The sequence below is a fragment of the Myxine glutinosa genome, chromosome 10 (genome assembly GCF_964187855.1).
Source record: "Myxine glutinosa chromosome 10, kmMyxGlut1.1, whole genome shotgun sequence".
NCBI classification, from domain to species: domain Eukaryota; kingdom Metazoa; phylum Chordata; class Myxini; order Myxiniformes; family Myxinidae; genus Myxine; species Myxine glutinosa.
The window spans coordinates 119270658-119283961 of NC_136270.1; the positions used below are offsets into that span (position 1 = coordinate 119270658).

Here is a 13304-nt window from a genome sequence, read left to right on the forward strand (position 1 = left end):
TGCCAGGCTAAATAGTTTACATTTTGTATCCCACTGATGGGCCGGATCTGCATCCGGACATGAACCAAAATCGAATCGGCTCGTTCTTGTCAACTAACCAACTCATCCACCAAATTTTGTCATAATTCGTCCACAACTTTTTGAAATATTGTGTTATAAATCGTTTTTGGCCCTATTTCTTCTGCGAGGTTGGCAGCTGGGGACGAGGCTCAGAGTTCGATGTCCCTTCAGCGGGAACCTGGTACAAGATGGTGGCGAGTCGGCGACGCCCAGTTTGACGGCGCCATGAATGCAAGGTGAGCCAAAGTCAAAAGATTGTCTCTTAGGCTCCTCCACCGCTTAAGGATGTTCAGCGTGGCCTCCAGCCCACCAAAGAAAAGAGCTGCTGTCGACTCCCTCTCTCCTTGAAAGCGCACCAACTCCACAACCCAACCGAACCAAAAAAAAAATGGTGAGCATCTTGTTTCGAGCAGCTCTGCTCTTCTCTGCTCTCGAAGCTTCTCGCTGATGTCACCCCCCCGGCCCTCGCCACTCCAGGGGCGTGTTCATGTGGGCGGGCTTACTTGCCGTGAGTGTTCATGTGGGCGGGGCTTAGTCCTATCGGCTCTGCTCGGGTTCTGTCGGCGGTTGTCGTCGTTAAATGGAAGTTTTTATGGCCGGCCATGGTAAATTCCCCGAATTGGGTTTTTTTTAACGCGAGTCATGTCTGGACGTGGTAAAGGTGGAAAGGATCTTCTTCTGGATCCAAGAGGATCTTCACTTCCGCTTCCGGTCCGGTCTGGAGAGGACGCTGGCGTTACTTGTTCGCCGCTTCTCCGACTGGGCCATTGTACATAGTTTGTTTTTCTGGTGGTCGTGGCGGATTTTTGACCGTTGGGTCTGCCCTCTGCTCGGTCCCGGCTCTGCTCCTGGCTTCGCCTGCCCGGCTCCTCCACTATTTCCTCAGGCCCGCTCCCGTTGTTTGTGGCCGTTGTTTGCGGCGGTGGCTGTTTGCCGCTGTGGTCTTGATTAGCGGCTGCAGTCGTTTGCCGCTGCGTTTGCCGCTGCGTTTGCCGCTTTACCTCCTCGACCTTGGCCTCGTACTCGTCCCTTCGCTCCTGCCTGGCATGGCTCTGAGGTACTCCGCCGCAAGGCTTCTTCTGCTCAATACCCGCTCCACCCCATCATGCATCTCTGCCATCAAATCAAATGGACTCCTCCGACGACCCAGGTACATTCACCGTGGCTCCGGTCGTAAGTTTGTTTATTTGCAATCAGGTCACTCCATCCCCGTCCTCTGGTCGGCTCTGCGCACTCTCACTCTTCGTCCCAGCGCACCTGGTCACAGCAACCCACACGATCGCACCTCCTGCCTACGAACCCTGGCTAAATCACCTGAATTCATCCCTGCTGTTCAAAACAACATCAAGCTCACCCTGTTCAACACCCGGTCCCTCAACAACAAATGCCTCATCCTGAACGAATACATCCTGGATAACAAACTGGACTTTCTCTGTCTCACCGAAACCTGGCAACAACCTCTGGACTACTACACACTTAACCTCACCACACCCAATGGATATTCCTACGTCAATAAACCACGCTCGGAGGGCCGAGGTGGTGGAATTGCCGTTATCCACCGTCAAGACATCAAGACCAACCTCATCTCCATCTCATCTGCTCCATCATTTGAACACCTGGCTTTAAAACTCTCTGGTCACACGCAGTCAGTCATGGCTGTCGTCTACCGCCCTCCCAAACCACACCCATCATTCCTGTCTGACTTCTCCTACTTTCTGACCCAGCTATGTTCCCTCTCCCCCTCAATCCTCCTCCTTGGTGATTTCAATATCCACATGGACTCCACTGACTCCACAATAACCACTGACTTCACTGATTTACTCACCTGCTTTAACCTCACTCAACATGTCGACTTTCCTACCCATATCCGTGGTCACATTTTGGACCTTGTCTGCTCCACTGGATTAAGTTTGCACCATCTCTATGGCTCCGACCTCACCCTCTCTGACCACTTAGCCATCACTCTGACCATCAACATCCCCGCCCCAACACCAAGGCATTATCGCACAATCAACTTCCGTAAGCTAAACGCTCTTTCACCTACCTCATTCTCATCCACCCTCTCTGAAAAAATGTCCACTTCTCCCTTCATTGACCTCCACACCCCTTCCGACCTCACTGACTACTACAACCACACTCTCTCCTCCTGCCTTGACCAGCTTGCACCTGTAAAAACCAAAACAGTTTCTTTCACCCATTCTGCTCCCTGGTTTACCCCTGAACTCCGCCTGATGAAAACTCGTGCTCGCCAACTTGAAAGACTCCGCAATAAAACAGGTCTCACAGTTCACTCCCAAGCCTACAAGGACCACCTACAACACTACAAAGATGCCCTCTCCCACGCCCGCTCCGCCTACTACTCTCAAATGATCCACTCTGGCTCCGGAAACCCAAAAGCACTCTTCTCGACAATAAACAAACTCCTCCGCCCCCTGAACACCACCACCCAGTCATTCACAGTAGACAACTGCATCTCCTTCCTCTCTTTCTTCCAACGCAAAATTGACAACATCTACAACAGCTTGACCACCGCCGCACCCGCTCCCCCTCCAACCACCTGCCCCCCCTTGTCCTGCCATCCCCTGTCTCGGTTCTCCCCAATCTCCCCTACTGACCTCTCTGAACTCCTCATAGGAATGAAAACTGCCACCTGCACTCTTGACCCCATCCCCTCCAGCTTTGTCAAAGCCTCCCTCCCTGCTCTCTCTCCACTTATCATCGCAACAATAAACTCCTCCCTGTCTACAGGCATCGTCCCACCTTCCCTCAAAATTGCTGCTGTTACCCCCATTCTAAAAAAACCTGGTCTAAACCCTGACACCCTAAACAACTTCAGACCCATCTCCAACCTACCCTTTCTGTCAAAAGTTTTGGAACGCGCTGTAGCCACTCAACTCAAACATCATCTCTCTGCCAATAACCTGTATGAAACATTCCAATCCGGATTCCGCTCCAACCACAGTACTGAAACTGCTCTCCTCAAAATCACCAACGACCTTCTCCTCTCCTCTGACGCTGGCAACCTCAACATTCTCGTCCTCCTCGACCTCAGCGCTGCCTTTGACACCATCGATCACACTATCCTCCTCACCCGACTCGAATCCACCTTTAACGTTACCGGCACTGCCCTCTCTTGGATTAAATCATACCTCTCTGACAGATGCCAGTTCATCTCCATCAATAACTGCAAATCCCCCACTGCTCCCCTCCCCCAAGGTGTCCCCCAAGGTTCAGTTCTTGGCCCCCTCCTCTTCATCCTTTACCTGTCCCCGCTCGGTCACTTAATCCGCCGTCATGGTCTCCAATTCCACTGCTTCGCCGATGACATCCAGCTTTTCATCTCCACCAAGTCCGTCTCCACCGACACCCACTCTATCCTGACAAACTGCATCACTGAAATAAAATCCTGGCTTCAAATCAACTTCCTCAAGCTTAACTGTGATAAATCTGAAATAATCATCATTGGCCCAAAAACGCTCACAAAATCCACCCATAACTTTGCCCTCAACATCGACGGTATCCCAGTATCCACCTCCCCTCACATCCGGAATCTTGGCGTCATCTTTGACCAAACCCTTTCCTTCGACAAATACACTAAACAGATCACAAAGTCAGCCTTCTTTCACCTGAAAAACATTGCCCGTCTCCGCTCATCCCTCTCCTCCACGGCTGCAGAAACCCTCATCCACGCCTTCATCACCTCCCGTCTGGACTACTGCAATAGCCTCCTCTATGGTTCACCCTCAAAAATCACCAATAAACTCCAATACATTCAGAACTCCGCTGCCCGTCTACTCACCCATTCCCGGACCCGTGACCACATCACCCCCGTCCTTTACAAGCTTCACTGGCTCCCCATCCCCCAGAGAATCCAGTACAAAATCCTCCTCTTGACATACAAAGCCCTCCATAACCTGGCCCCATCCTACCTGGCTGACCTCCTCTCCAGACACACTCCCACCCGCAACCTCCGCTCTGCTGGTACCAACCTCCTGACCCCCTCCATCCGGACCAAATTCAGATCCTGGGGGGACAGGGCCTTCTCCATCGCTGCTCCCACCCTCTGGAACTCACTACCTCACACCATCAGACACTCCTCCTCACTCACCACATTCAAAACATCACTAAAGACCCACCTGTTCAACACTGCATTCAACATTCAACCCACAGCATTTAACCCCTGACTATCTCTTCTCCTTCTCCCTCCTTTTGCTTTAAATATTTCCCTATTGATTCTTGTCTTTTTGCAATTGTTGTTTTCATGTATTGTTATGCATTATGTTTGCCACTCTGTCAAAGCGCCTTTGGGCTTCTGGAAAAGCGCTATACAAAATAAATGAATTATTATTATTATTATTATTAAATTCAAAGCATTAGGGAAAATTACAGAGGGAAAAATCACATACTGGGGAAAACTAACCTTAAATCCATAACTAATTATCACTGCTTCACCCCTCATGTGAAGACACAATCTTAATCTACAGTTTTCCTACTTAAGTACATCAAGATTTCTTCTACGCGTCCACGATCCATGCTAACTAGCCGAAACCCGTGGAACATCCACGGAAGGGAGGATTTGGTGTATGGATAGTGTGTACCATTATGGATGGCATAGGGAATTTGCTTGTCCGAGTAAGAGTTAGGAAGAAAGATGAGAATGAAGAGTGCGTATATGAACAACGATCGCCGACACCGGCACAAATGCATGCTCTGGATTGTCCACTCAGTGGACGGCTTGCTGTCGCCTTCGACTGTCCAATCAGCGGACGGCTTGTTGCGCCTTCACCCAGCAGACGCCAATACGATGGCGTCATAAGATGGCGTCATATCGGCAGTTAATCGGATGCTTTTGGGCCCCAACGTCGGCTAATTCAGATTTTTCGAGTATGTCTGTACGTGATAAACAAAGAGCGAGGTTCGTAGATCGTAAATCTATTAGTGCCGTGGGCATTGGGTCACTGGGTGCAGCGTAAAAGGGATAACAAAGTCGAGTCCTTACGGTATTATTATATAGATTATACAGTCCTACCTTTGAGATGTGGGATTCCTTCATCTACCCCCATAAGCCTAACAATATTTTCCCGAATCAAAAGACATGGCTCTGCAGACGTGTTATCTCAAATATGTTTATTTTACCCCGAGATGTCTCAAATTGCGAAATGCTAAAGAGGACAGATTGTGGTAAACAGAAGGCACAGAATGGAGTAAAGGAACAGACAGACAGGATAAGAGAAACAAAAATTTTACTTATGTATTTTAAACAATGTGCTAACCTCCCTCCAAAGGAGAAGAAAACGAATGCAGAAATATTAAAACCAAAGCCGCACCTGGATGAGAGTGGAGTGACGTCTTGCCAAAGTTTGTAACCAAGAAGGAAGAGTACACTTGTATGTACTGGAATTGGGACACTCATGTTCTACCCATTTCCATCTATCCTTGCAAGGAATAACAGATACGAAACGCAAACCTCATGGTGGAACAGAAGAAATTCTCCATGTCGACTCGACGGATAAACATGTCCTCTTCATTAAATATCACACAGAGCAATTCCCGTAATGGTTGCGTCAATCCTTTTCCTTTACATCTTCTGACCCGATGGCCAAATCCAAATTGTCATGTTCCCACTCTTCTTTCTTGTTTTGCCGGTCGGCTTCAAATATTTCCACAAGTTCTCCATCACTGCCCCTTTCACTGATTTTTTGAGCTTCCTTGGCTTTTCGTGCCGCCAGGGCCTTCAGGTGAGACTGCCTCTTGAGGAGGTCACGCCGGTCAGAAGACAGCGTGTCGACCACGTGCAATGGAATCCTGACCGAATCCAGGCCATTGACCTGACAACACAAGACGATAGGAACATTGGAATAAGCATTTCAAATAAAAACAAAAATAAAAACTCACCTGGTGAATGGAGTCCAGAATGAGCGATATTCATTCTTTGAAAATAACACCGATTGACTAAAAGCAGGTGTGCTCTAGGTTTCATGATGGCGTCGACACAGGTGGGAAAACAGTGAAATGTTCTTGGAGATTATGTCATGTCATGTATATGTCATGTATAAAGTCATGTATAAAGAAAGATAAAGCACGTATGTCATGTATAAAGACTGCAGCATTTGTAACTAGAGATTTCATACAACACCTTGAGACTTGAGACTTGAGAAACATGGACATGGGCCTGTTCTATGAACGGCAAATCTGATTGGTCGTGATGACGTACAATGCTGTAATATTTTGTCCAAGTACTGCGAAACAGAAGGGTTTTGAAAATGCTAAAAGGCGATTTGTGTTCTTCATTGTTCAAGGGTATACTTCAATTGGAACAAAAGAAAGATTTTAAAGGTTGTAAAAAAAAAATTCTCCAAAAGGTTATTGTCGTTGATGCAGCGTTTTATACACAAACTTATTGAACATGTTACATTAGTTATTTGTGCATGTTATTTGTGTCCTTTATGACATCCTTAAACCAGTAAGTTTTGCCTAATTTGGAATGATTTTCAATTTTGTTTGACTGCCAGAGTAAAATAAAATTTAATCTCACTCCTCTCTGCGGATGTGCGATCGGGACTAATTCAGAGCCAAAGTAACGCTAAACTACAGGTTCGTTACCTCTGTCACCGAAGGTGGATGGAGATTAAGTTTTCACCCCTGTCTGTCTGTCTGTCTGTGAACAAGATATCTCCAAAAGTTGTGGACAGATTCGGACGAAATTTGGCAGAGAGGTAGTGTATGTGACAAGGAAGAATTGATTCAATTTTGGTGGAAATTCTAATCTGGATCCGGATCAGAGAATTTTTTAAGTGATTCTTCACCATTGAGTGATATAGCTAAAACCGATACATAGCACGACATCTCAAAAGGTTACGGACGGATTTGGTCGAAACTTGGTGGAGAGGTTGTGTGTGTGAAAAGGATTAATCGATTCGATTTTGGTGAAGATTTGAATGTGGATATAGATATGATAGTTATTTAATTTCCAAGTGATTCTTAACCATTGAGAGATCCGACGAAAAACGATATATAACATGATATTTAAAAAAGTTATGGACGACTAAACTAGGTGAATGAGTTGGTTAGGTGACAAGAACAAGTTGATTAGATTTTGATTCAGGTCCAAATCTAGATCCGGCCTATCAGTGGGATACAAAACAAACTGTTCAGCCTGGCGGAGGTATACACTCTACCGAGTGCCGTTCTAATTTTCCTACGTTTTCAAAATATAACATTAAATTAGGTTGTTCCTGCATAACTACAAGGATATTTTTAGCATCTCGTTATGCGACCATCAAGAGGGTGTTTATGTCTATGTGTGGTGTTTGTGTTCCTTGTAAAAGGGTGACATTGGGGGGTGGGGGGTTTGCGGACAGACGGATGTGAACAAATTGCTTTACCCCACTTTTCACTTCCCGCACGCAGTCTAAATACCACAGCACAGCAAAAAAGACACCTGGTCCACATCTTGCACCCAAAGGAAAGGCAGATAGACAATGTCATTGTTGGTGCCATGAAAGATCTATTATACGTCATATCCGATGCCAAGCAGTTAAACCGGAATACAAAAATGAACTGTGTACTGCAAACAGTTATTCATCTTCCTTTCCAAACAGGTAAACTTTGTCCTCACCGTTACTTCACACCAGGACTCGCCGTATGTGGTCACCGACTCATCGGGCAGGCGCAGGGTGTGTGGTGGCACGACGACACCCAGCTAAGGTTGGGTTCAAATGGGTAGAAACAAGAGTACAACAAATCACAAGGACTTGGTACAACGCTGCTTTTAGAAACAAGAATCAATTATTCCTCTGCAGATTGTGGAACCTTTAAATACCTAGAGTGAGACCCAAAAATGGAGACCATTTCATAATCTATCATTTCTAAACTTTTGCATATTTATTTTCTATTTGCAGGCACAATCGAAGCCTATTATTGTGCACACGGAGGTTCACATGCAGTTTAGAAAAGATTTTCCAAACAGACAAGGCCACAGAGATTATATAGATCCCCAATGTCCAAGTCAGAAAATCTATGGAGGACTCTACGCAAGAACAAACAGACGTTCTCACAGAAGCATGGTGTGGACGTGGCACCGATCACCTTCCAGCAGTATAGTGTTACACCTCAAACTGCTGCCCCTGCACTGGAATTAGTAGCACAACGCTTCCTAGGAGACGTGTTGTCTCATCAGACAGAAAATCATTGGCTGCCATATTTCCCTAACTTGTTACCCCCCCCGATTACTTTGTGGGATTGGGGTGAGGTGAGACTTGAAAGATTTCTACAACACTCCTCACACCCTAAAGGAACTGAAAGACATGTGCAAGGGATGTGATCAATCATGCAATAGACGATTCCTATGTGCGTGCTGCAGTCGTCATTGAGAGGCAGGGGGCCTGAATTGAACATGTGATCAATTATTATTGAACTCATCGGAAAAAAGGCACTTTCAGCAAAGATTGTTGCATAAAATACAATCTTCTTCCTTTCTCAAAATTTCAAAGTAAAAATTGAGCACCTTCTACAAAATCCTTTGTTTTCTAAGCACTAAATGATTTACCTTTTTTTTTTTTTTTTTTGGAGCCTCCCTGTTAAATACACTTTTTTCTGCAATGGTTGAAGTACAGTAAACCCTCCATATTCACGAGTTCTCTTTTCACAAGTTCCAGGTATTCACGAATTGGGAAATTTATGCTCGATTTCTAGTATTTGTGATTTGTTTTTTTGCCTATTAATTGGCCTTAATCATGGCCTCCAAGCACAAGATGAATTGGGAAGGCGAGTTTGCTGGAACGAGACAAAAGAAAGTGATTAGGCAGGCTGGCTACGGGTGTGATTGCGTCCGCAGTGGCCATGAATTGTGCTTCTGACTTCCACTCCAACACCACCACCATCGGCATCACCTCCATGAAATGCAAATTTAAAAATAGACTGTTCTGTGTACACTGTAATTTATTAAATTTAATCATCGTTCGTAATACTCTACCATCTACCCCCAATGTTCAGTCTGACCCGGGATGCTGCTCCTATTCTCTCACCAATGGATGGAGGCCATCAATGTCAGACATGAGAAAAGGGCCATCTCTCTGGACATATCCCAAGCTTTCTATACAATCTGGCATCTGCCTTGCTCTCCAAACTCTGTGCCGACGGCCATCCAAGGCCAACTCAACACATGGCTTACTGACTTCCTCTACTCTCGTGTAGCCAATGAGTGGCTCTCAACGGGATCCATTCATCACTGCTGACCTCCACTCAGTTGATCTTCTCTTTTCCCACCTGTGGAACCAACTTCCACATCGTCTTCAATCTCATTCTTCCCTCCAAGTCTTCAAGAAAGTTGTTCACCACCATCTGATCATCTCCAATCCAAAACCATGATGTTTTCGAAACCCAAACCCACCCCCTTCACAATTTCCAGTTTTTTTCTTCCTGAGAGTTTGCTTCTGCATCCACCTTGCCCACCCCATGCTTCCTCCCCTGCCTCTCATTCCTCCCCACATGCATTGTTTGTCCAAGTATCCTATTTTGCCCCTCATCCCTGCTGTTTGTCTCTGCTGTACCAGCTTGCTGGGATGAATGATCACGGTGTGTACCCCGATTTAGAATAGGTACACCGTATCCCTGCCCATCGTAAGAGCGTGACCAAGGGTTGGCGTCAGGAAGGGCATCCGGCCATAAAAAACATTGCCTCAAACAGGGAACCATGATTGTCATGGAGCCCGCAAGGCTAACCCCCGCTCTAGCGGGGAAAATGGCCTTAAAACGATCATTCATTTATCCCTGCTGTTTGTGTGTACCCACCCCTTCTCTTTCCATTGCATTCTGATCTGTTCAGTGTTCTCACTCTTCCACGAGAAGCTTCCAAAAAGCAACCCCCTTTCCCCAATTAAACCAAAGTAACCATATTCATTAATTCTGCATTCACAAGGTTTTCTAGGAACGTAACCTTTAGAATATGGGGGGTTTACTCTACTGCAAGTATACAAATCACACAAAGGGTACAAGTGTTTGTCAACGATCCAAACATCAATTTAAATCTATGCTGTCCATCTCAGTGAGTTCCGCTTCCGGTCCCTTGAGCGAGGAGGCTTGCTTCGATCTCTCCACGACATCAAAGTTTGAGTATTTTCCCATTCGTGTCTTTGTCAAATTTCCACTGGTTATTTTATTGTGTGTTATTTTGTTTCTATTTAGTTTTGGTTTTGTAATTATTGCAAATTTGTGTGTAATTAGTCGTTTTTTGTTCGCACCTCATGCGCGGCCTGGTCTCTCCAGGCTCCCTCCCCCCCCCCCCCCCCGTCAGTATTTTGTGAATACAAGTTCTTTCCTTCATAGTATTTGCTTGTTTCTTTGATTTTCTTTTCTCCCCCCTACCTCTCACGCACATCTTACCCTTTGTCCAACGTTTTAAAAACAAAACAAACAAATAAACAAACAAACAAAAAAATTCTTTATTAATTCTTTCTCTCCTCCTGGACACGTGCTTGTTCGCTCTCCTCCTCGTCTCGACTTGTGCCCCGCCCCCTATATCTCGTTTTTCTTCCACCTCTGCTCCTTCTTTCTCAAATCCACATCCGCACAAAGAGACTTTTCCCAGATTATTTTTCATTGTTTTGTTTAAATATTATTTAAATATGTTTAAACCACAGCCGTGATACAGACTCCGCCCTCCCCCCTCCCCCCTCCCCCCTCCCCCCCCCCCCCCCCCCAGAATTTCCATGTTTTAAACTTGGTATCAGGAAGGGCATCCGGCTATAAAAACATTGCCTCAAAAAGAGAACCATGACAATTACAACTACATATGGGCAGGGTACAGCCCGAAGTGGAGATCGGTTTCTGAGGTTTGGGACATGGAATGTAGGGACAATGACAGGATTAACAGGGAGATCAGGAGAAGTGGTGGAAGTATTGGTCAGAAGAAGAGTGGACATATGTTGTGTGCAAGAGACGAGATGGAAGGGAAGTGGTGTGAGAATGGTGAAGGGTAGGCAGGGACAGAAATACAAGTTTGTGTGGCAAGGGTGCCCGTAGGGCGTGAATGGTGTTGGTGTCCTGTTTTCTGAGGAGTTTGTAGACAGTGTGGTGAGTGTGACTAGAGTGAGTGATAGGTTGATGATGGTGAAAATGATGATTGGAAAGCTCTTGGTGAACGTTATCTCGGAATATATGCTCCGCAGGTTGGTCGGAGCGATGAAGAGAAGGACAAGTTCTGGTGTGCAATAGAGAAGCTGATTGAAAACGTGAAAGATGAGGAAGTTGTTGTGGTAGGAGGAGACCTAAATGGACATGTGGGAAGGAGTACGGATGGTTTTGAGGGAGTTCATGGGGGTTACGGATATGGTGTGAGAAATGGAGAAGGTGAAAGGATTTTGGAGTTTGCTGATGGAGCTGATTTGTAATACTCGGTTCCAGAAAGAGGATAATAAGTTTGTTACATACACGTCAGGTGGGTCGACGACAACCGTTGACTACCTGATGGTGCGTAGGCGAGATAGGGGGCAAAGGTGATCCCGGGGCAGGAGGCTGTTTCACAGCACCACTTGGTTGTCTGCGACATAAGGGTGAAAGGTACGAGGAGAGCTCGGCGGGTGAAGTACCAACCGAGAATGAAGGTGTGGAGGTTGAAAGAGGTGACAGTAAGGGAGGCATTAAAAGAGAGGCTGAGTAGGGTAGAGGATGATGTGGTTGAGCTTGAAAGTGGTTGGATGTCAATGAAAGCTAGTCTGTTGGGAGCCGTTGGTGAGGTATGTGGATGGACAAAAGGACCACCGAGGCACTCGGAAACATGGTGGTGGGATGATGAAGTTGGAAAGTGGATTGATGAGAAGAGGAAGAAGTTCAAGGAGTGGCAGAAGGCGAAGGGTACGGGAGCAGAAACAGCAGAGCATGAAAGTTATAAGGCAGCCAAGAAGGCTGCAAAGAAAGAGGTAGCAAAGGCGCAGGGGGCATGTCGGAAAATGTTCGGAGAACGCTTGGATTCGGAAGAGGGTCAGAGAGCAGTATTCAGGATTGCAAAGCAGATAGCGAAAGAGAGGTGTGATGTGATGGGGTGAGTTGCTTGAAGGATGAAGTGGGACAAATCGTTGTCGACCCAGATGGAATTAAAGGAAGATGGAAAAGATATATGGAAATGCTGTTGAATACAGAGAATGAATGGGATGGCAACATAGAGAGTAACCCAGTTTTAGGACCGGCAGAGAAGATAACTGAGAAGGAAGTTGAGGAAGCGATAAAAGCAATGAAGAGGAGAAAAGCGGGAGGGCCCACAGGAGTTGTGGGAGATATGTTGAAGGCAGCAGGAAGTTGGGGTGTGAAGAGAATGACAGAGATCTGTAATCTGGTGGTGAAAGAAGGCCGCATTCCAGTGGATTGGGAACCGAGTACCCTCGTCCCTCTATACAAGGGGAAAGGTGACCCTCTGGAATGTGGCTCGTACCGAGCGATAAAGTTATTGGAGCATGGAATGAAGGTATTGGAAGGGTGTTGGAGAGGAGGATAAGGAAGAAAGTGAAGATCGATGAAATGCAGCTTGGATTTATGCCAGGAAGAGCAACGACAGACGTGCTTTTCCTTGTGAGGCAGTTGCAGGAGAAGTACATGGAGAAGAGGAAGAAGTTGTTTCTTGGGTTTGTTGATCTGGAGAAAGCATTTGATATGGTTCCACGCAAAGTATTGACATGGGCATTGAGGAAGTTAGGAGTGGAGGAATGGTTGATCAGAGTAGTGATGGCAATGTACAAAAGAGCGCGCACAGCTGTAAGGACGAAGGACGGGAACAGTGGTGAGTTTGAGGTGAAGGTGGGAGTGCATCAGGGGTCGGTACTAAGTCCACTACTATTTGTAGCTGTGATGGAGGTGCTGGCTCAGAACATAAAGGAGGGTTTACCGTGGGAGTTGTTGTATGCAGATTATCTGGTGTTGATTGCGGAAAGTATGGATGGATTGAAGGAAAAGATGAACAAGTGGAAGGAATGTATGGAGACAAAAGGTCTGAAGGTGAATATCGGAAAGACGAAGGTGATGGCAAGTGGGAAAGCATGTGGTGAGGTGGAAAGAACTGGGAAGTGGCCATGTGCTGTGTGTAGGAAGGGTGTCGGAGTGAATTCCATTCAATGTACAATGTGCGCTGAGTGGGTTCATCAAAAATGTAGTGGTCTGAGAGGGTCATTAACCAGTGTGGCAGCTACATTCAAATGTAAGGTGTGCACAGAGGGAGCTGCAGATGGAGGAAATGTTGAGTTGGATCTTGGAGA

At 46.3% G+C, this 13304-nt stretch overlaps 1 protein-coding gene across 1 annotated transcript in view; it reads right to left on the minus strand.

The window, feature by feature from the left end:
• Positions 1-5172: 5172 nt before the first annotated feature.
• The window catches only part of MRPL9 (mitochondrial ribosomal protein L9), a 32645-nt gene continuing 24513 nt past the window's right edge, over positions 5173-13304 (minus strand). Inside the window, exons 6-7 of the mRNA XM_068126205.2 lie at positions 7679-7762; positions 5173-5888 (exon numbers count right to left, since the gene is read on the minus strand). Coding sequence (XP_067982306.2) covers positions 5625-5888; positions 7679-7762 — 348 coding nt within the window. The 3' untranslated portion in view covers positions 5173-5624. The remainder of the gene's footprint in view (positions 5889-7678; positions 7763-13304) is intronic.